This window comes from Cervus canadensis, chromosome 1 (genome assembly GCF_019320065.1).
Source record: "Cervus canadensis isolate Bull #8, Minnesota chromosome 1, ASM1932006v1, whole genome shotgun sequence".
Lineage (NCBI taxonomy): Eukaryota > Metazoa > Chordata > Mammalia > Artiodactyla > Cervidae > Cervus > Cervus canadensis.
Genome location: NC_057386.1, coordinates 20,437,170 through 20,459,734, shown reverse-complemented (window position 1 = coordinate 20,459,734; position 22,565 = coordinate 20,437,170). Strand labels below are relative to the sequence as shown.

General features: G+C 46.1%; 2 protein-coding genes across 3 annotated transcripts; one reads left to right on the top strand and one right to left on the bottom strand.

The window, feature by feature from the left end:
* Positions 1-779: 779 nt before the first annotated feature.
* On the bottom strand, positions 780-9,104 carry NT5C3B (5'-nucleotidase, cytosolic IIIB). 2 transcript variants are annotated; one of them, XM_043468844.1, is made up of 9 exons: positions 9,040-9,104; positions 8,718-8,816; positions 8,044-8,113; positions 7,911-7,957; positions 5,412-5,497; positions 4,813-4,902; positions 3,423-3,585; positions 2,114-2,314; positions 780-1,296 (listed from the first exon to the last, which is right to left on the bottom strand). In XM_043468844.1, exons 1-9 carry the CDS (start codon positions 9,049-9,051, stop codon positions 1,162-1,164), a joined length of 903 nt encoding a protein of 300 aa, XP_043324779.1. In that variant the 5' UTR covers positions 9,052-9,104; the 3' UTR covers positions 780-1,161. The 2 variants fall into 2 exon arrangements, with proteins under 2 accessions (XP_043324779.1, XP_043324785.1); XM_043468850.1 differs by lacking the exon at positions 4,813-4,902 and having other exon boundaries at positions 9,040-9,100.
* Positions 9,105-9,877: 773 nt separating this feature from the next.
* On the top strand, positions 9,878-22,456 carry KLHL10 (kelch like family member 10). The gene is made up of 5 exons (XM_043468835.1): positions 9,878-10,207; positions 18,901-19,390; positions 20,780-21,397; positions 21,681-21,830; positions 22,044-22,456. The coding sequence occupies exons 1-5, from the start codon at positions 10,014-10,016 to the stop codon at positions 22,416-22,418; spliced, it is 1,827 nt and encodes a 608-aa protein (XP_043324770.1). The 5' UTR covers positions 9,878-10,013; the 3' UTR covers positions 22,419-22,456.
* The last annotated feature ends 109 nt before the right edge of the window (positions 22,457-22,565 follow it).

Genomic DNA, 22,565 nt, shown 5'->3' with positions numbered 1-22,565 from the left:
GGGGGTGAGGTGCACGGGAGAGAAAATGAGCAGCCTGGACTCACACCCCACAAAAACCACAAGCACAGAGTTCTCACCTAAGACCCTCCGAGAGAGAGCAGCTGCTCCCCACGGCTGCAGTGACTGATATTCCCTGGTCCCAGAGCATCCAGCTCTAGCCTTTGGGCAAAGGACTGGTCCTTCCTAAGTGGACCTGCACTCCTGCACGGTCACAGTGAGGATGAAACAGCACCTGTGGCTTCTGGGAGCATGCAGCCAGCTCTCAGTCAACACTCCCATTACTTTCCTTTTAGAACTGCAGATAAACATGACTTTCCAGCAGCTGGGCAGTCGGGAGAGGGAATGAAGTTGACTCTGCCCAGAGCACTGTCAGCTCCCCAGGCTCAACTCCTGGGAAGTCATCTATTTCAGTGGCCCCAGAGGAGAAGGACAGGAGCCAGGGGTACCAGGGAAAACCCACACTCACATGGATCTCTTTAGGAAATCCATAAAGACGGGGCTCTGCAGACAGTACCGGCCAGATCCAGCTGACCCCACGGAATCTCAAGTTTAACTGCTGCATGAGAATCAAGTCAAACCATCTTAGGCCAGAACTAGACCCTTCCAACCCTGCCTGCGCCCCTCCGCCAACCCCCACAGACACACCTGGCTGTGCTGAGGGTCTCCTGGGCGAATTCAGTGGTTTTCAAACTGTGTTCCACGGTCTTGGAGATTCCTGCACCTTGGAGCCAAGAGGTACAGGCTCTGCTCCGCCCCAGACCCCCAAATCAGATCAGCTGTTTTTTCTTTTCTCTTTTTTTATTTTTGATCTGTTTCACATATTAGACTTAGACTTGTCTGAAGAACAGCTTCACATGTTAAAAAAAATTCTGGGAAAAAAAGATTCCCTGGACCAGCTGATTCCTAAAGTGCTAACACTGCGTAGGTCCGCAGTTCGCCTGGAATAGCTTTCGCTGTCCTCCCTCCTGGCAGGGCTCCCTCGAGCCGCTGGAGAACACAAAACCAAGGAGCCGGGGAGAGGAGGAGGGAGGGGTGTGAGCCAGCGGCTCCCGGCCACTGGCAGCCTGGAATGTTCTCTGGAGGACTCTGCACGCACAGGAGGAGCAGAGCGGCCTTCCGGGGAGGCCCCTCCCCACTGCAGCCTGCGGGCCCCGCCTGCGCTCAGGAGCCCTGCATCTCTGTCCAGTCACCCTGTTGCAGGATGTGCTGCAGCAGCCCATTGACCACGTCCAGCGTCTCGTCCCTCTCCAGCACGATGTCATATGAGTCCATGTAGCGCTCCCGCCGCTCCTCCACCTGCCCGGGGAGCAGACAGCTGAGAGTCCCCCAGCACCCTGCCCTCTGCCCTGCCCGCTGTTATGCACCAGGGGCTGGGGAGGAGCACCTTCAAGCTGCGACTCCCCGAAAGGAGTTCAGGTTTACCGGGCCCTGTCCTTTGGAGACACACATGGTTGTGGGTGCAGTTTGCCACAATTAACCCCTGGGTCAGTGTCAAAAGGACAGTCACAAGGATCAAGAGACAAAAAACCAGATGTTACCTCTAATCTATGAGGCAGATTAGACTGAATTTTTTAAAACCTTCAGCACCTGCTGGCCGAGCCTGATGCCGTACTGTGCCCCTTTAAGATCTTGTTTTCATCCATTAACCCCTTGTCTGTTTCTATGTTTTCCTTCTCTAAATTATAAACCCACATCTTGAATACCAACATCCCCCATCTCAATCATGCCTTTACAGGTAAGATTTAGGACTGGTGATCAGCCCAACCACTTTCTAAACTATGTCACCTTGGGCAAGTTACTTAATCCCCCTGCCTCAGTTTACACACTTGTAAAAATGTAAAACAGTCACTACCTCAAAGTATGACTATACAGATTAGCTGGTTTGATGTTCCCGGCCCAAGGTGAGCACTCAGTAAGCGTGAGCTCTGATGATGTGCTCTGACCTCCAGATCATGCCCCGTGCTGTGCGTACAGCTCTGACCACTAGGTATCTCTTGTTTCCTAGCAGACTATGGCTTGTGTCTGACCTCTGTGCCTCCAATACTTCACACAGTGTATATCCCATAATAGGAATGAAGGAGCCAGCCATGAAGAGCCCGGGTCTCATACCTACCTTGTCATTTAGGAAGCCAACTTTGAGAATGTTCTCCACGCCAGGAACCCCATCAGCCATAGTGAGGTCCCCCATGGAGTCTCCCAGCAGGAGGATGTTGGTTTTGCCCTGAAGCTGCTGGAAGTAATCGGAGTTCTCACACACAGAGCTGTTCTTGTTGTAGGTGTGGATGAGCTGGCCCTTGAATCCCTTTAGGAAGCCCTAAGTAATCAAGATGAGAGACAGACAGAAGGGCTACAGGGACCCATCGAGGGCCAGTTCTCCAGTCTGCCACGAAAGCCACAGATGGCAACACGTCACTGCGGTCCAGACTAGTGGTCAGCAAGCTAGGGTTCGTGGGCCAGATTTGGACTACTTTTGTAAATTAAGTTCTGTGTGTGTTAGTTGTTCAGTCGCATCTGACTCTGTGTGACCCCATGGACTATAGCCCGCCAGGCTCCTCTGTCCATGGAATTCTCTAGGTAAGAACGTTAGAGTAGGTTGCCATTTCCTTCTCCAAGTTCTACTGGAACTTAATTTATAGGCCCATCTGTTTACATCTTGTCTATGGCTGCTTTTTTGTGTGACAGAGTAGTTGTGAATGATCCTAGTAAGATATTTACTATCTGTTCTTTTATAGGAAAAGGTTTTACCCTTTGGTTGGGTTTTTTTTTGGCCATGCCACAAGGCTTAGGAGATCTTAGTTCCCCTACCAGTGACTGAATCCAGGCCCCCGAAGTGGAAGCACTGAGAATTAACCACAGGACCACCAGGCAGTTCCAAAAAAAAGTTTCCAGCCCCTGGTTTTAACAGAGGCCATCAAATATCGTAGATCACCCACTCTGGTGGAAGCAAGAAGCTGGGATACAAGCATTGCCCAGGCTACACGTGTGCTAACCTCAGCTGTGGGCCGCACCCTAACCACAAGTCAAAGGGACGAACATTCCAGCCTTGGTCTTAAGGGGAAGAAGTCAGAACATGGGTGAGTCAGTGTAGCCTACCTCTGGCTCAAGCAAAACAAGTCCAAGTCCAAGCTCCTGAGTACCTAGGATGGCACATGACCCATGACAGTGACACAGGGCCTGGCTGAGCTCTAAACTAGGTCCTCCCTGGCAGAGAGCCCACTGTCAGCCAGACACTCAAGAATGGGTCTTTCAAAAGCAACTATCTTTAGCCATGTTAATAAATAAATAGCTGCCAAGGGCAACGAAGCCAGCATACCTTCCCCTCCCTCCTCCTGCCTCCCATCCCGGTTAACATTCAGGATGAAGCACACTGGCTGGCGGTCCCCACCCCTCTTCCACCTCTGCCCTAATAAGATGCGGCTCACATCTTCATCAAACTCCATGTAGTTAGACACGATGTGGATGTTGGGGTGGAACACTTTCCTCTGCCGGATAATTTCTTCCAGGACATCCCCAATGCCCGCAGAAAAGATGAAAAGGGGAATGTTGTTCTGCGAGAGGGTGTTGAAGAATGTCTTGTATCCATCCCTGAAACCAGATGAATGGTTCTGAAACTGCATCGCCTCTGTTACTGCCCTTTATTTTCTATTTGGGTTACATCTTTTTTTTTTTTTTAAATGAGAATTTTTATTCAGTGAAAGAGTGAAATGACAAGTCACAGACTGGAATTTTGCCACTATGGACTATAACCTACCAGGATCCTCAGTCCATGGGATTTTCCAGGCAAGAATACTGGAGTGGGTTGCCATTTCCTTCTCCATGGGTTACATCTTTTAAATTTTTCTTTAAACATTTTTTTTTGGCTGCACTGCTCTGCATGCAAGATCTTAGTTCCCTGACCAGGGATCAAACCTGTGCTCCTACATTGAGAGCTTGGAGTCTTAACCACTGGACTACCAGTTAAGTCCCTCTAAAACATTTTATTTTTATTTCTAAAACATTTTAAATTGAGGTATAAAATACACAGAATAAATGAGTAAAGTGCACTAATCTTAAGTATTTAGCTCAATTAGTACTTACAACATGTGTACATGCGTGTGATACACACCAGGTCAAGCTTCCTTCATGTCCCTTCCCAGTTGACGCCACCGCCCCCATTTTGACTTCACATCACCATTGATTTGCTTTCCCTGTCCTGAGCTTCACATAAACCATATAAACACATTTTTTTTGTTTGTTTGTTTCTAGATGATTTTGCCTGAGCAAAATACAACCAGGTGGCTTTCCTAGGATGGCTTCACTGGGGAGCACCCCCAACCTACCCGGGCACTTACTCGGTCTACACGTGCCCACTCTCCTGGCTTTCCACAAACTAGCCTCTCCCCCCAGTCTGACTCCTTCCTCTACGTGCCCCCATCCCTCCTCCAGTAAAGAACGCTCCAGCAGAGAGAGCTGAGCTCTGAAGGTCACTGATGATCAAGGGTCCCAGGCCAGCCAACTCCCATGTGAACACCAGTTACCACAGGAACCCCATAAGTCTTTTTACCACTGGGAAAAATTACCAAGACACTGTTTGTTCTAGGAGATGGAGCATCTTCACCACATCCATTACCAGCAGTGTGTGTCCTCAGACACACCCCAGGATAGAAAATTCCCTGGCTGAGTCCAGAGAGGAACAGCAAGACCTTCTCCTCAAGGAGCTACGTCACTTCTGACTCTTCCAGAAACTAACTCCTCTTCACTCCTTTCCAGCCTCTCTTTGTAAGCAAACCCATTCCAGTCTGGCAGAAGGGTTTCCCAGAGCAGGCAGCTCACCTGAGCATTGCGTTGGACTCTCTTACCACCTGGGCTATCTGAAACTTCTGAATCTTCTGCTGACACAGGAGGTCGTGTGCTTTGGTCCACCTGGAGAAAGACCCCCCCCCAAAGCCCTAAATTCAAACCACTAAGTAAAGTGCCCTTTCCCATCACAGGCCTGAGTCTCCTTTGGAAGCATGGGCAATCAAGGCCTCATCCTCTTCCTTGGAGCCACTTCCTGCAGGACCCTGGTTGTCCCTAAAGGAGGGGGGTGAGACAGCAATGCTGTAGGCCACAGCCGGGTGAGTTGCTGCTGATGCCAAAGTTCTTCTGAACCTTTTCTCTGGGACTCTGTCCAGTGATACTGGTTTTTCTGAGGAGGGTTATTGCCCCAAAGGACTGATTCCCCCAAACTAAGGGGCTTCTAGTTTACTCCAAGGACTCTCAGTGAGCCCCCTACTTCATCCAGCAGCAGCCATGAGTGACCTGTCTATGTCTGCACAATCTGTTCTAATAGCTGGGACTGTGGCATTCAGCTGAGCATTCAGTAAAGTAAGGGATCCTGCATCTGATTTCAAAGCCAGACCAAGCCATCATTCACTACTACCGGCACTTACCATTCTACCATGTGGGGTAACTTCTCTTTGATAGTCCGGTGTGGGTCAATCTCAATCGGGTAATAATGGTGAAGGAGCGCTTTGAGCTGTGACATCCAAAATGAAGAGAAAAGTCATCAGTCTATATCAAGTTTTTCCCAGCAGAGTCCTACAGTCCCGCATGAGAAAAAAGTCACCAGTTACCTAGAAGATGGAATTTCATATAAGGGAGTCACAGGAGCTTCAGAGCTGGCCATCCTTCTGCATTCCAGCCCCCCGCAACCCCTGGTCCCAAAGAATGAGGTCTAGGTATCAACAATACAAAGAGGTTTTGTAGTGAGGTAACATCTAGAATTTTGTTGCCATTGTTGCTGTTATAAATTAGCCCAGGCATCAGTACTTAATCAGTAAGAACTGAGTTAATACTGTATTTCCTAAAATGTGGTATGCTTTCTCAGGTAGTAGGCAAGATAACTTAGGGGCAGGGGAGCACATGGATAAAAACACATTTCATTTTAGTGGTTTGGGACTCATTTTAATGCTATGTCAGAAAAAGAAAGAAAACAAACCCATCAAACTACTGCTTTCACAAAAATTGTTTCTTTTGCAAGTTTAGTAGTAGTAGTAGTGTTAGTTGCTCAGTCACGTCCAACTCTTGGTAACTCCACGGACTGTAGCCTGCCAGGCTCCTCTGTCCACGGAATTCTCCAGGCAAGAATGCTGGAATGGGTAGCCATTCCCTTCTCCAGGGTCATCTTCCTGACCCAGGGATCGAACTCAGGTCTGCTGCACTGCAGGCAGATTCTTAACTGTCTGAGCCACTAGGGAAGCCCAACTGCCCTGCTTTTAAAGATTTAAGTGCTACGAGTTGCACTTAAATCTTTAAAAGCAGGGCAATTTAGATAGATCTGGTGAAAAAAAAACATGCTCTAGTGGAGCTAGGATACTGTAGTATGTTCAGGGATAACGACTGCACTGCCAACGTCAGGTAGACAACCTCACCAGGAGCATCTCCATGTGCCTCCTCTGGCTAAGGTCACCTTCCACGTGCCTGGACCCTCCAGACTCTAGGGAGGTTGCTTCAGGGATCATGTGTGTCACATGTTTCAGTTAGTAACAGTGCCCAATAAAAATGGGAATGGACAGAGTGAAGAATTATAATTTTAATACGTGCATGGTCTCGGAATATTGAGATCAAATGGAGTCCCCGACCATCAGTCCAAAAGAGGGTTAAATTCAAAGACAGGAAGCCCCTAAAATGTATTAAAGATTCTTAATTATTTGAATGTGAGAACATTCTTCTGAAAGTAAAACAGAACTCAACAGAATATAAATTTTTAAAAAGAAAAAAGATTTCTTTACATAAATTTTGCTTTATGAATTTCTTCAGAAACCCATCAACACCAGAAATCCTAGTTTTCTCTAGTTTCTTTATCCTAGAGAGGGCATCCAAACCTTTTGTTTTATCTGTGGATGAAGCTCTCTGGAAGTTGCTATGATGGGGGATGTGAGGGACCAAAAAGAGTGACTTCCCAAAGGTGATCAGTGATAGAGCCAGACTCTACTTTAAGCTATAAATGGCATCTCCAGAGACACAGGTGTAGAAATAGAAAGGTTATCTATAATTCACTGCCCATCCTAATAACCAGTAATCATGCAGAGTACTAGAAGAGCTGACCAACCATGGCCAGCCAACAAACTGCTTAGTTAGTACACAATTGGGTGAATTTCATAATCAAGTGGAATTAATGATACAATTATTTAGAAGAAAGAGCTCAGAAGAGAAAAGAGCGTTAGCACAGCTCTGCTCTGGCAAAAAGGACATTGATGAGAAGAACGTGGAACAAAGTAAAATGAACTCCAAGGCTACAGGGATCGCCTTATATTATCTGTATGCATCTTATGGAAATGGGGGATTTCATACATAGACATTAATTCAGAAGTCTTTCTTGGTAACTGCTAATGCACCAAGAAAATTTATATTATCAAGGAAACAGCATAATACAGTTAAAAAGAGTTTGGGAACAGAATCAGATCTATGGGAAAACCAAGCTCTGCATCTTGCTGTGTGACCTTGGGTAAGTTGTTCAAACCTCTCAAGTCTCTGTTTCCCCATCTGTTAAATGGAGGCAGTAAAATGTCTCCTGTAAATTCTATAGCTAGCAGTAAGCATAGTCCAACCATCCATTATCACATGTCTTGGCCAATAAGGAAAAGCTGTCTCAGTGTATAAGACTAAGTCCACCTGGGAATTCCCTGGTGGCCCAGTGTTTAGGACTCCTCCCTTTCATTGCCAAGGGCCCTGTTCAATCCCTGGTCAGGAACCCCTACGATTACACAAGCCACACACACACACACACACACACACACACAAAAAGACTAGGTCCACCTGAGGATAACAACAATTTTTTTAAAAAATTAACCTTCTACCGTCTTGACCCTGGAATCTTTGGTCCTAACCAAGAACCACTGGACGTCGCATGTGCCAGCCATTTCTGAGCAAAGAAGGGAGTAACCCACCTCTTTTCGGCACTCCTCACTGATGATCATGCTGTTATCCAGAATATCTGCAAAAATACAGAACTCCTTTTACTTGTCCCTTAGAAGCCATCATCCTGTCAAGTCCAATAAAGCAAGCTTGTGTATGACTTACTGTAAGAAGAAGGGCATCGCTTTCCATTATATGCAAACCTGCTCAAGGTCATGTCAAAATCAGAAATGACCTGAAATGCAAAAGAGAGATGATGCCTAGACAGGCACCTTGCAGTGTAGCCCTGCATCAATATGAATACGGAAATCCAAACAGTTCCATGCCCAGCCTGCAGGCACAGCCCTGGGGGAGTCAGGAAGGACTGGAGAGGGAAGGAAGAACTAATTCTAGTTAGTACCTGTACCAACCCTGAGAAGACCCAGTCTCGTGGAGGGTGGGGATGGGGACTGCAGAATCAGGACCTCTTCTACCCTTTCAATAGCACCCATCTCAATGCCCTGGTTTCCTTTAAGATGCCCCCTCCTTCTGGCTCATCTCCACATCTGCACCTTCTTGGGGAGCCCACCAACCTCGGCTAGTGAGGACAACAAAACCCGGAGGCCTGGTGTGGGGTACTTTCTGTCTAAAGAAATTTGAGAATACTGAAATCTAGGTTTTCGGGCAGGTGGGCTCTCCTCCAAGGCAAAACAGGCTTGCCCTCAAGTCCCTGGCTATTTCTAGAGGCTGAAGGCTTGCCTGCACGTTCTCTGCAGCAACGCGGTAAGGCGCCCAGGGCAGGCCACCTCCCCAGCCACCGGCACCCGACCCAGCCGCCCCGACCTTGCCCCCCGCGATACCTGTAAGCGGTCTCCCCCGCCCTTGCGGAGGGAACCCACGATCTCCTGCACCCGTCCGGGCTGACGCATCAGGACCGTGGCCTTCATCAGGGTGCTCACCTGTCCCGAGACCCGAAAGAACCGCTGATTCCAGCACCGCGCAGGGCCCAAGGGGAGCCCCGCGAAGCCGGGCCGGGGGCGCAGGGGGAGAGTGGGGGCTCTGGCAAGGCCTGGGCGTCTACCGGCCGCACTGGCGAGGCGGGGCCCAGACGGCCTGCCGGGGGTCTTGGAGCGCCCGGGGGTTCGGGGCCAGCCCCACGCCGGTCTCCTCTTCCCACCTCACCTCCTCCGCCATTGCGCTCGCGGGCCGGTCGGCGGCGTGGACACAACGACCGCCCTCGCGGCTGCACTGCGCAGGCGCCGCTTCCGACCGGGGCGGATCCGGGGGCGGGGGGTGGGGTGCAGGCGGCGAGCCCGAGGGTGATGGGCTAGGTGCAGGGTCGGCCGAGGCAGGCGGCCTCTGGAGGGCCGCGCGGCACTTTGCGTGCAGACTCTGCCTGAGAGCCCTGTGTTAGAGGACGGGGAGGGTCCCAAGAGGTGGAGGGTACGTGGGTGCCATTCCTTGTAGAGCAAAATCCCTGACCAGAGTGATCATTTCCAGGCTTACAGTTTGCATGATCAAAAGACCACAGGAAGGGAGGGGATGTGAAGGAGACATAAGTGAGTTCTGTTGAACAGCCGGAAAGTGCTTTCTTCTCTGGACTCGCTCCTCAGCACAGAAGATGGGTGACTCACGTCCAGAGGGCAGGAAGGCCCTGGACAGGTGGACCAGAATGAAAGCTCATCAGCTTTACTTCTTCCTTCTGCCTTCTCTGACTTAGCTTCCCAGAACTCTGTCTGGGAGTCAAGTGCCGGGCTGTAGAAGAAGGTAGATGGATGCTACAGAGATGCGCAACTGAACACCTGAAGGGGGCCACAGGAGTTAGAGTGAAACAGAACTCTGATGTGGTGGTTGTGGTGGTCACCGGCTCCTGTTCTTCTCGTTGCGGAAGGTGTGGGGTGGTCTTCAACCTGAGTGATGCCTTGGGGGATGGGAGAAGGAAGAAGGACAGGGACGGGAGAGAGTTCCAGAACCTGAGAACACAATCCTGAGAGTGACCTCACTGCGGCCCCAGGATTCTGGAACTTGGGCTGCCTGATGGGCCCTATATGAAAGATGTAGTAGGGAAAAGGAGCGACAGCTGGCTAAAGGGCCCCCCCCACAATCCTCCCCGACACCCTAGGAGAGCAGCCTCTCTCCGCTGATCCCAGGGTGCCATGGAGATGGAGAGCGCGGCGGCCTCCACACGGTTCCACCAGCCTCACATGGAGAGGAAGATGAGTGCGATGACCTGTGAGATCTTCAACGAGCTTAGGCTAGAGGGCAAGCTCTGCGACGTGGTCATCAAGGTCAATGGCTTTGAGTTCAATGCCCACAAGAACATCCTCTGTAGCTGCAGTTCCTACTTTAGGTATAACAGGGTTGCTGAACTAAGCCAAAGGGGGAACTGGGCTCATTCTGAGACATTTTGGTTCATTTCATGTTTCCCATCCCACAATCTTACCCTATCAAAGCCCTGAGCTCCTGTAGACTGGCTCCTTTGTTTTCTGAAGAGGCCCAATCAGGGTCAGAGCCTCTCTGGTTTTCAACTGAGTTTCAACCAGCTGTTGGTGGGTCAGGTGCTTTTTTTCTTTGATTTGCACCCACACCAACCTTTGGGACAGTTGGACACCTGTACTGGATTTCCTACTTAAACCTAGGTTGCGTGCCACTTCAGCTACCCCTTCAGTCCCTATCTGAGACTGTTTCAGGCAGGGTGATAAATTAACAAGGATAGAGAGGGTGGGAAGAGGGATGAAGGGAAAGAACCCAGGAAATATTTATCAGAAGAAAAAGGAAGTTTGAGCCAAAAGTGTTGTAATCAGGAAGGTAAAGAGCTATCTTGCTTATGAGCTGAAAATATTTGGGTACTCAGTTCCAATGAAGATATGGTAAGTGTGTCCCACCTGTTGCTAAAAATTCTCATTCATGTAAACCTAGAGCAGGGTATGCAAAAAGGTGGTATAGCACATATTTTAAGTGGATTTTTGCAGGCCACACAGTCTTTGTCACAACTACTCCACTCTGCTTTCAGTGCGAAAGCAGCCATGTTTTGTTGTTGTTCAGTTGCCCAGTTGTGTCTGACTCTTCATGACGCCATGGACTGCAGCACGCCAGGCCTCCCTGTCCCTCACCATCTCCCAGAGTATGCCCAAGTTCATGTGCATTGTATTGGTGATGTCATACAGCCATCTCATCCTCTGATGCCCTCTTTTCCTTCTGCCCTCAATCTTTCCCAGCATCAGGGTCTTTTCCAATGAGTCGGCTGTTTGCATCAGGTGACCAAAATATTGGAGCTTCAGTTTCAGCATAAGTCCTTCCAATGAGTTTTCAGGGTTGATTTCCTTTAAGATTGACTTGCTGTCCAAGGGGCTCTCAAGAGTCTTCTCCAGCACCACAGTTCAAAGACAACAATTCTTCGGCGCTCTGCCTTCTTTATGGTCCAGCTCTCACAACCATACATGATTACTGGAAAGACCATAGCCGTGACCATACAGACCTTTGTTGGCAAAGCAATGTCTTTGCTTTTCAACACACTAAATTTGTCACAGCTTTCCTGCCAAAAAGCAATTGTCTTCTAATTTCATGGCTGCAGTCACCATCCACAGTGATTTTAGAGCCCAAGAAGAGGAAATCTGTCACTGCTTCTACCTTTTCCCCTTCTATTTGCCATGAAGTGATGGGGCTGGATGCCATAATCTTAGTTTTTTTAATATTTAGTTTTAAGCCGGCTTTTTTTACTCTCCCCCTTTATCCCCATCAAGAGGTTCTTTAGTTCCTATTCACTTTCTGCCATTAGAGTGTTATCATCCACATATCTGGGGTTGTTGATGTTTCTCCTGTCAATCTTGATTCTAGCTTGTAACTCATCCAGCCTGACATTTCTCAAGATGTGCTCAGCATGTAAGTTAAATTAACAGGGTGACAGCAAACAGCTTTATCATACTCCTTCCTCAATCCTGAATCACACAGGGTTCTAACTGTTGCTTCTTGACCCACATACAGGTTTCTCAGGGGACAGGTAAGATGGTCTGGTATCCCCATCTCTTTGAGAGTTTTCCACAGTTTGTTATGATCCACACAGTCAAAGGCTTTAGTGTGGTCAATGAAACAGAGGTAGATGTTTTTCTGGAATTCCCTTGCTTTTTCTGTGATCCAATGAATGTTGGCAATTTGATTTCTTGTTCCTCTGCCTTTTCTAAACCCAACTTGGACATCTGAAAGTTCTCGGTTCATGTAATGCTGAAGTCTAGCATGCAGGATTTTGAGCATAACCTTACTAGCACGAGAGATGAGTACAATTGTCTGGTGGTTTGAACATTCTTTAGTACTGCCCTTCTTGGGAATTGGGATGAGGATTGACCTTTTCCAGTGCCGCGGCCATTAGTGGGTTTTCCAGATTTGCTGGCAAATTGAGTACAGAACTTACATAGCATCATCTTTTAGGATTTTAAATAGATCTACTGGAATTCCATCACATTGACTAACTTTATTTTTAATAATTTATATTTTTATTTTTGACTTTGCTGGGTTTTCATTGAGGCGTGCAGGCTATCTCTAGTTGTGGAGAGTGGGGGCTACACTCTAGTTGCAGTTCACAAGCTTCTCATTGCAGAGCTCAGGCTCCGTAGCTATGGCACACAGGCTTAATTACTCTGCAATATGTGGAATCTTCCTGGACCAGTGACTGAACCTGTGTCCCCTGCATTGGCAAGCAGATTCTTAACCTCTGGACCACCAGGGAAGTCCCACTAGCTTTACTGACAGCACTGCTTTCTAAGGTCCACTTGACTTCACCCTCCAGAATGTCTGACTCTGGATGCCTTTTTGGGGACTCGCATAACTCAGTGAAGCTATGAGTCATGCCGTGTAGGGCCATCTGAGATGTGTAGGGTCACAGTGGAGTGTTCTGACTAAACAAGGGACTGGCAAACCACCCCAGTATACTTGCCATGAGAACCCCATGAAATGTATAAAAAGGCAAAAAGATACAACACCGAAAGATGAGTCCCCAGGTCGGAAAGTGTCCAATATGCTACTGGGAAGAGTGAAGGACAACTACTAATAGCCCCAGAAAGAATGAACCAGCTGGGCCAAAGTGGAAATGACACTCAGTTATGGATGTGTTTGGTGATGAAAGTAAAACCCAATGCTGCAAAGAACAATATTGCATAGGAACCTGGAATGTTAGGTCCATAAATCAAGGTAAATTGGACATGGTCAAACAAGAGATGGTAAGAATAAACATCGATATTTTAGGAATCAGTGGACTAAAATATACAGAAATGGGCTAATTTAATTTCAGTTCCATTCAGTCACTCAGTCGTGTCCAACTCTTTGTGACTCCATGGACTTTAGCACACCAGGCTTCCCTGTCTATCACCAGCTCCCAGAGCTTGCTCAAACTCATGTCCATCAAGTTGGTGATGCCATCCAACCATCTCATCCTCTGTCGTCCCTTTCTCCTCCTGCCTTCAGTCTTTCCCAGCATCAGGGTCTTTTCCAATGAATCAGTTCTTTGCAACAGGTGGCGAAAGTATTGGAGTTTCAGCTTCAGCATCAGTCCTTCCAGTGAATATTCAGGACTTCTTTTAGGATTGACTGGTTTGATTTCCTTGCTGACCAACACACTCTCAAGAGTCTTCTCCAATGCCACAGTTCAAAAGCATCAATTCTTTGGCGCTCAGCTTTCTTTATAGTCCAACTCTCACATCCATACATGACTACTGGAAAAACCATAGCTTTGAATAGATGGACCTTTGTTGGCAAAGTAATGTCTCTGCTTTTCAATATGCTGTCTAGGTGGTCATAGCTTTCCTTCCGAGGAGCAAACGTCTTTTAATTTCATGGCTGCAGTCATTGTCTGCAGTGATTTTGGAGCCCGAGAAAATAAAGTCTGTCACTGTTTCCATTGTTTCCCCATCTATTTGCCATGAAGTGATGGGACCAGATGCTATGATCTTAGTTTTTTGAACATTGAGTTTTAAGCCAGGTTTTTCACTCTCCTCTTTCACCTTCATCAAGAGGCTCTTTAGTTCTTCTTTGCTTTCTGCTATAAGGGTGGTGTCATCCACATATCTGAGGTTATTGATATTTCTCCTGGCAATCTTGATGCCAGCTTGTGCTTCATCCAGCCCGGCATTTCACATGCTGTACTCTGCATATACGTTAAATAAGCAGGGCATCCTTGACGTACTCCTTTCCCAATATGGAACCAGTCCATTGTTCCATGTCCAGTTCTAACTGTTGCTTCTTGACCTGCATACAGATTTCTCAGGAGGCAGGTAAGGTTGGTCTTGTATTCCCATCTTTTGAAGAATTTTCCACAGTTTGTTGTGATCCACACAGTCAAAGGCTTTGGCATAGTCAATAAAACAGAAGTAGATGTTTTTCTGGAACTCTCTGGCTTTTTCGATGATCCAACATATTGGCAATTTGATCTCTGGTTCCTCTGCCTTTTCTAAATCCAGGTTGAACATCTGAAGTTCTCAGTTCACATACTGTTGAAGCCTGGCTTGGAGAATTTTGAGCATTACTTTGCTAGCATGTGAGATGAGTGCAATTGTGCGGTAGTTTGAACATTCTTTGGCATTGCCTTTGAGATTGGAATGAAAATTGACCTTTTCCAGTCCTGTGGCCACTGCTGAGTTTTCCAAATTTGCTGGCATATTGAGTACAGCACTTTCACAGCATCATCTTTTAGGATTTGAAATAGCTCAACTGGAATTCCATTACCTCCACTAGCTTTTGTTCGTAGTGATGCTTCCTAAGGCCGACTTGATTTCACATTTCAGGATATCTGGCTCTAGGTGAGTGATCACACCATTGTGGTTATCTGGGTCATTAACATCTTTTTTGTATAGTTCTTCTGTGTATACTTGCCACCTTTTCTTAATAACTTCTGCTGTGAGGTCGATACCATTTCTGTCCTTTATTGTGCCCACCTTTGCATGAAATGTTCCCTTGGTATCTCTAATTTCCTTGAAGAGATCGCTAGTCTTTCCCATTCTGTTGTTTTCCTCTGTTTCTTCACATTGATCACTGAGGAAGGTTTTCTTATCTCTCCTTGTTATTCTTTGGAACTCTGCATTCAGATGGGTATATATTTCCTCTTCTCCTTTGCCTTTCACTTCTCTTCTTGTTTAATCTATTTGTAAGGCCTCCTCAGACAACCATTTTGCGTTTTTGCATTTATTTTTCTTGGAGACGGTCTTGATCACTGTCCCCTGTACAATGTCACCAACTTCCATCCATAGTTCTTCAGCCGCTCTATCAGATCTAATCCCTCGAATCTACTTGTTACTTCCACTGTATAATCATAAGGGATTTGATTTAGGTCACACCTGAATGACTTAGTGGTTTTCCCTACTTTCTTCAATTTAAGTCTGAATTTTGCAATAAGGTGTTCATGATCTGAGCCACAGTCAGCTCCCAGTCTTATTTTTGCTGATTGTATAGAGCTTCTCCATCTTTGGCTGCAAAGAATATAATCAGTCTGATTTTGGTAGTGACCAACTAGTGGTGTTCATGTGTAGAGCCTTCTCTTGTATTGTTGGAAGAGGCCATTTGCAATGACCAGTGCATTCTCTTGGCGAAACTCTGTTAGCATTTGCCCTGCTTCATTCTGTACTCCAAGGCCAAATTTGCCTGTTACTCCAGGTATCTCTTTTTTTTTTTCCAGGTATCTCTTGACTTGCTACTTTTGCATTCCAGTCCCCTGTGATGAAAAGGACATCTTTTCTTGGCATTAGTTCTAGAAGGTCTTGTAGGTCTTCATAGAACCATTCAACTTCACCTTCTTCAGCATTAGTGTTTGGGGCATAGACTTGGATTACTGTGTTATTGAATGGTTTGCCTTGAAAACGAACAGAGATCATCCTGTAATTTTTGAGACTGCACCGAAGTACTGCATTTCAGACTCTTTTGTGGGCTATGAGGGCTACTCTATTTCTCCTAAGGGATTCTTGCCCACAATAGTAGATATAATGGTCATCTAAATTAAATTCGCCCATTCCAGTCCATTTTAGTTTCCTGATTCCTAAAATGTCAATGTTCACTCTTGCCATCTCCTATTTGACCACTTCTAATTTATCTTGATTCATGGGCCTAACATTCCAGGTTCCTATGCAATATTGTTCTTTACAGCATCAGACTTTACTTCCATCAGCAGTCATTTAATTTAGTTGACCATTATATCTAGTACTGCAGGCAAGAATCCGACAGAATAAATGGAGTAGCCCTCATAGTCAACAAAAGAGTGTGAAATGCAGTACTTGGATATTACATCAAAAAGGACAGAATGATCTTGGTTCGTTTTCAAGGCAAACCATTCAACATCACAGTAATTCAAGTCTATGCCCCAACCACTGATGCCAAAGAAGCTGAAGTTGATCACTTCTGTGAAGATGTAGAAGACCTCCTAGAACTAACACCAAAAAAAGATGTTCTATTCATCACTGGGGATTGGAATGCAAAAGTAGGAATTCAAGAAAACCTAACAGGCAAGTAACAGGCAAGTTTGACCTTGGATTACAAAATGAAGCAGGGCAAAGACTAACAGAATTCTGCCAAGAGAATGCACTGGTCATAGAAAACACCCTTTTTCAACAACACAAGAGACAACTTTACACATGGACATCACCAAATGGTCAATATTGAAATCAAATTGATTACATTCTTTGTAGTCAAAGACGGAGAAGCTGTATACAGTCAGCAAAAACAAGACTAGGAAATGACTGTCACTCAGACCATCAGCTTCTCTTAACAAAATTCAGTCTTAAACTAAAGAAAGCGGGGAAAACCACTAGGCCAGCCAGGTACAACTTGAATCAAATCCCCTATGAATATGCATTGGAGATGATGAATAGATTCAAGGGATTAGATCTAGTAAACAGTGTGCCTGAAGAAGTATGGACAGAGGTCTGTAATACTGTACAGGAAGCAGCAAACAAAACCATCCCAAAGAAAAGCAAGAAGGCAAAGTGTTTACCTGAGGAGGCTTCACAAATAGCTGCAGAAAGAAGAGAAGAGAAAAAGCAAGAGAGGAAGGGAAAGGTACACCCAACTAACCACAGAGTTTCAGAATAGCAAGGAGAGACAAGAAGGCCTTCTTCAATGAACAATGCAAAGATATAGAGAAAAACAACAGAAGGGGAAAGACTAGAGATCTCTTTAGGAAAATTGGAAATATCAAGGGAACATTTCATCCAAAGATGGGCACAATAAAGGATAGAGACAGTAGAGACCTAGTAGAAGCAGAAGAGATCAAGAAAAAATGGAAAATAGCCATGGACAATTCTAACTGAAAAGACATGACTGTGTTCCAATAAAATTATTTGATTATTAAAATTTGAATTTATTATAATTTCCAGGTGTCACAATATTTTTCCCAATTTAAAAATGTAAAAGATTCTTAACTCTTGGGCAGGACAAAAATAGAGGAGATGGGTTGAATTTGGCCCAGTAGCTATAGGTTTGCAGACTTCTTTGACAGAGAATTTGATCTCTGAGCCCATATTTCCTTAAACTTCCTAGAAAAAGGATGCAAAAATATATTAGAGCAGGGCCTTCTGCAACACCTAGAAAAGTACCTAGCTATTTAGAAGGTACCCAATAAATAATTGTGGAATAGTGGTCATTTATTCATTCAATAATTTCTTATTGAGTGCCCATTTTGTGACAGGTACTAGAAACAAAACAACACATAAATATTCCTGTTCTCATTAAATTTACCTTCGAATAGGGGGAATAGGCATTTAATAAAATATATATCAGATCATAATTGCTAGGGGAAAAGAAGATAGGGAGTGGTTGGTAGTCATTTTAAATAGGATTACCACTTTGCTGACAAAGTGACATTTGAGGAAAGACTTCCAGGGGGTGACGTCTTGGAAAATACAGAAATCTGGGGGCGCGTGGGGAGCCTTCCAGGCCAAGTAGAAAGCAAAGTGCAAAGGGCCCAAGATGGAAGCATCTCTGGTGTATTCAAGGAAAGCAAGGCCAGCAGGGCTGGAATAAGTTGAGAAGGAAGGTGAGAGGAAATATGATTAGAGAGGTATTCATGGTCCAGATCTCAGGGGTCTTTTGTAGTCCCTGATAAGGATTTCGTATTTTACTCTGTAAATAACAAGGGAAGCAAGTGGAAGTTTCTGAGTGGAAGAGGAGCATAAACTCATAAGGATCACTTTGGGGGCTGGGATAAGACTGTAAACTCTGGAGATGTCGAGGGCAGAAGCAGAGATCAGTTAGGGCAGGGGTCCCCAACCTCCAGGTCATGGACTGATACCGGCCTATTAGGAACCAGGCTGCACAGCAGGAGGTGAGTGGCGAGCAGGTGAAGCTTCACCTGTATTTACAGCCGATCCCCATCACTCTCATGACTGCCCGAGCTCCACGTCCTGTGAGATAAGTGGCAGCATTAGATTCTCACAGGAGCGTGAACCCTACTGTGAACTGTGCATTCGAGGGATCTAGGTTGCAGGGTCCTTATGAGAATCATCCTGAAACCATCCCCATCTCCAAGTCCATGGAAAAATTGTTTTCCACAAAACTGGTACATGGTGCCAAAAAGGTTGAGGACTGCCGGGTTAGGGGGTTTATTCGCAGTAATCGAGGCAAGAGATGGTGGTGGCTTAGACTAAGAAGACAGCAAGAGGAGTGGTGCAAAGTGATCAGATTCTGGATATGAATAATACTTGTTTTAAAAGTGTATTTGCTCAAGTTTAATTTCTTTAATTGAGGTAGAGAATGGGCTGAGACAGAAAAGAGCTGGGTCGTACTACCAGCTGTAGGTCTCAATTTCTCCATCCCTAAAATGGGGAAAAGGGCTGCTGATCATGAAAATAGGAATAAAAGTGACCAAAGATCTTGGAAAGGTTCTTTTGCCCACTATGTAAAGCCTACTCTCCTCCCTCTCACCTCACACCAATGTATTTCCAATATACTTACTGTGCGCTATTTAGAAAATGTCCAAGCTCTCCACAAGAAAAGGTTGGGGGGCAGGGGAAACATGGCAGATGGGAGAGAAATATTTCAGTGACTGCTAGTTTTTTGTCTCTCTTCCAGAGCTTTGTTTACAAGTGGCTGGAACAACACTGAAAAGAAGGTATACAACATCCCTGGCATTTCCCCCGACATGATGAAGCTGATTATCGAATATGCATACACCCGGACGGTCCCCATCACACCAGATAACGTGGAGAAACTCTTGGCTGCTGCAGACCAGTTTAACATCATGGGTATTGTCAGGGGTTGCTGTGAGTTCCTCAAGTCGGAGCTGTGTTTGGATAACTGTATCGGCATCTGCAAGTTCACAGACTACTACTACTGCCCTGAGCTGAGGCAGAAGGCCTACATGTTCATACTGCACAACTTTGAGGAGATGGTGAAAGTCTCAGCAGAGTTTTTAGAGCTCTCAGTCACTGAACTTAAGGATATCATTGAGAAAGATGAGCTCAACGTCAAACAAGAAGATGCTGTATTTGAGGCCATTTTAAAATGGATTTCTCATGACCCCCAAAATAGGAAGCAGCATATTTCAGTTTTGCTTCCCAAGGTCATTTAGTTATTTTTTGTGGGATGCTTTAATTGTTCACTCTTTTTTCTGGCTGAGCCATGTGACTTGTGGGATCTTAGTTCCACGAAGTGAAGTGAGTCCCTCAGTTGTGTCCGACTCTTTGCGACCTCATGGACTATACAGTTCATGGAATTCTCCAGGCCAGAATACTGGAGTGGGTTGCTGTTCCCTTCCCCAGGGGATCTTCCCAACCCAGGGATCAAACCCTGGTTTCTCACATTGCAGGCGGATTCTTTACCAGCTGAGCCACAAGGGAAGCCCAAGAATACTGGAGTGGGTAGCCTGTCCCTTCTCCAGTGGATCTTCCCAACCCAGGAATCAAACAGGGGTCTCCTGCATGGCAGGTGGATTCTTTACCAACTGAGTCAGTTCCATGCCCAGGGATCAAAGCCATGCCCCTAGCATGGAAGTTCACTTGGAGTCCTAACCACTGGACCACCAGGGAATTCCCTTAATTGCTCACTTTTGATTCATTAATCCCAGAGGGATTGTCCCAAGAACTACACTCCGATGTTTGACAGATGCCAGAGTTATATTTGTATATATACTTATATGTAATATATATATATAAATATATACTTATATATGTGGGCTTCTCAGGTGAGACTAGTGGTAAAGAACCTGCCTGCCAATGCAGGAGATGTAAGAGACTTGGGTTTGATCCCTGGGTCGGGAAGATCTCTTGGATGAGGGCATGGCAACCCACTCCAATATACTTGCCTGGACAATCCCATGGACAGAGGAGCCTGGTGGGCTCCGGTCCAAAGGGTCACAAAGAGTTGGACACAACTGAAACGATTTAGCAGGCAGTCACTTATAGATGCACACATGTAGAAGGCACCCCCTGCCATTCTCTGGAATTTTGAAGCTTTCTTCACCCCTAGCATGGCTAGTTCCTTCTGCCCCAGTTATTTTCTCTTTGACCAAAATTCTGATATTGGGGGAAGGAGAAGGCAGGTCTTCAAAAGAATTCTAAAAGGTCTTCCTTTCACCTCTTTGCTTCTGTGAGTTTCCCCAACCAAAACAGGAGCTGGACTAGAAACCAGATCATGAGCATTGCACTCAATTGTAGCCATCTGGTGCTAATTCATGTTACTTTATATAGAGAGACATAGATATCCAATCACTCAACAATGACCACAACTTTTTCTGGTCTAAAAGTCCTGTCCAGGGGCCAAGGAATGGACTAGCCCTGTGACCACTTGAGGTGGCTTCTATCTCACTCATTCTCAGCATCCAAATATAAGTTACAAAAATAAAACATGACCCTAGTGCATTCAGTGGAGGCTGTGAAGTTGTGGGCTTAAGGACATGGGTTTTTTCAGACACCTCACCTCATCTGAATGACTTTCTGTATTTCCTTCTTAGGTTCGCCTGGCCTTAATGCACGCTGAATATTTCATGAACAATGTTAAAATGAATGACTATGTCAAGGACAGTGAGGAATGCAAGCCAGTCATCATAAATGCCCTGAAGGCCATGTATGACCTAAATATGAATGGCCCTTCTAATTCTGATTTCACCAACCCACTCACCAGGCCCCGCCTGCCCTATGCCATCCTATTTGCAATTGGTGGCTGGAGTGGTGGGAGCCCCACCAATGCCATTGAGGCATATGATGCTCGGGCAGACAGATGGGTGAATGTCACTTGTGAGGAAGAGAGTCCTCGTGCCTACCATGGGGCAGCCTATTTGAAAGGCTATGTTTATATCATTGGGGGGTTCGACAGTGTGGACTATTTCAATAGTGTTAAGCGTTTTGACCCAGTCAAGAAAACCTGGCACCAGGTGGCCCCAATGCACTCCAGGCGTTGCTACGTCAGTGTGACAGTCCTCAGCAATTTTATTTACGCCATGGGAGGCTTTGATGGCTACGTGCGTCTCAACACTGCTGAACGTTATGAGCCAGAGACCAACCAGTGGACACTCATTGCCCCCATGCATGAGCAGCGGAGTGATGCGAGTGCCACAACACTCTATGGAAAGGTGAGACCCCCGGGGAAGGCGGAAATAACGCTTTGTTTTTTGAGGTGGTTGGAAAAGAGAAGTGGCGGTATTCACCTTGCAATACTAACCTCTTCATCCAATGACTGTGGCCCTTTGTAACTATCTTTTACTTATTAAAAAGCAATGTGTGCACGTGTGGAAAAAACTCAGACTGCAGACTGGCATCTGAAGTATCCTCGGCCCCCAGCCACCATCACATACACCCTCTTTCTACTCCCCAGAAGTTAACAATTTTACTCATCTTGGAACTCTCTTCACACAGGTCTACATATGTGGTGGGTTTAATGGAAACGAATGCCTGTTTACAGCAGAAGTGTACAATGCTGAGAGTAATCAGTGGACAGTCATAGCACCCATGAGAAGCAGGAGGAGTGGGATAGGTGTAATTGCTTATGGAGAACACGTATATGCGGTGAGTTTCTTTCATACAACAAAATTGATAGCCTAGGTTTTCTCTTAGCAAATAGGTTTACACTACCAGTGGGAAGCATTTGAAAGCTTTTTATCCATGGAAGACAGTGGAAGAGGGAGGTATGAAATCACAGGTCCCTACAAGGAGGGAGGGGATCCTCAATGAACAGAAGCCATGGTTAACAGCCAGTTGTGTTTCCTCTGCTGTCCACAGGTAGGCGGCTTTGACGGAGCTAATCGACTTAGGAGTGCAGAAGCCTACAGCCCAGTGGCTAACACTTGGCGCACGATCCCCACTATGTTTAATCCTCGTAGCAATTTTGGCATCGAGGTGGTAGACGACCTCTTGTTTGTGGTGGGTGGCTTTAATGGCTTTACCACCACCTTTAATGTCGAGTGCTATGACGAGAAGACTGACGAGTGGTATGATGCTCACGACATGAGCATATACCGCAGTGCTCTGAGCTGCTGTGTGGTACCAGGGCTGGCCAACGTTGGGGAATACGCAGCTAGACGGGACAACTTCACGGGGCTAGCACTGCGAGACGAAGTAAAGTACTCTGCCTCGACAAGTACCCTACCTGTATGAGCCTCTTCATATTAGCTAATAAAGAGTCTAAGCAATAAGAATTAATTCTTTTTTTAAATAAATGCAGTGTTTAAACTTGTAAGAGTACTGGAAAATGTTCAACTTAAGGGAGCCAAGGGTTGGATGACGGAAGGGAGTACAAGGGGA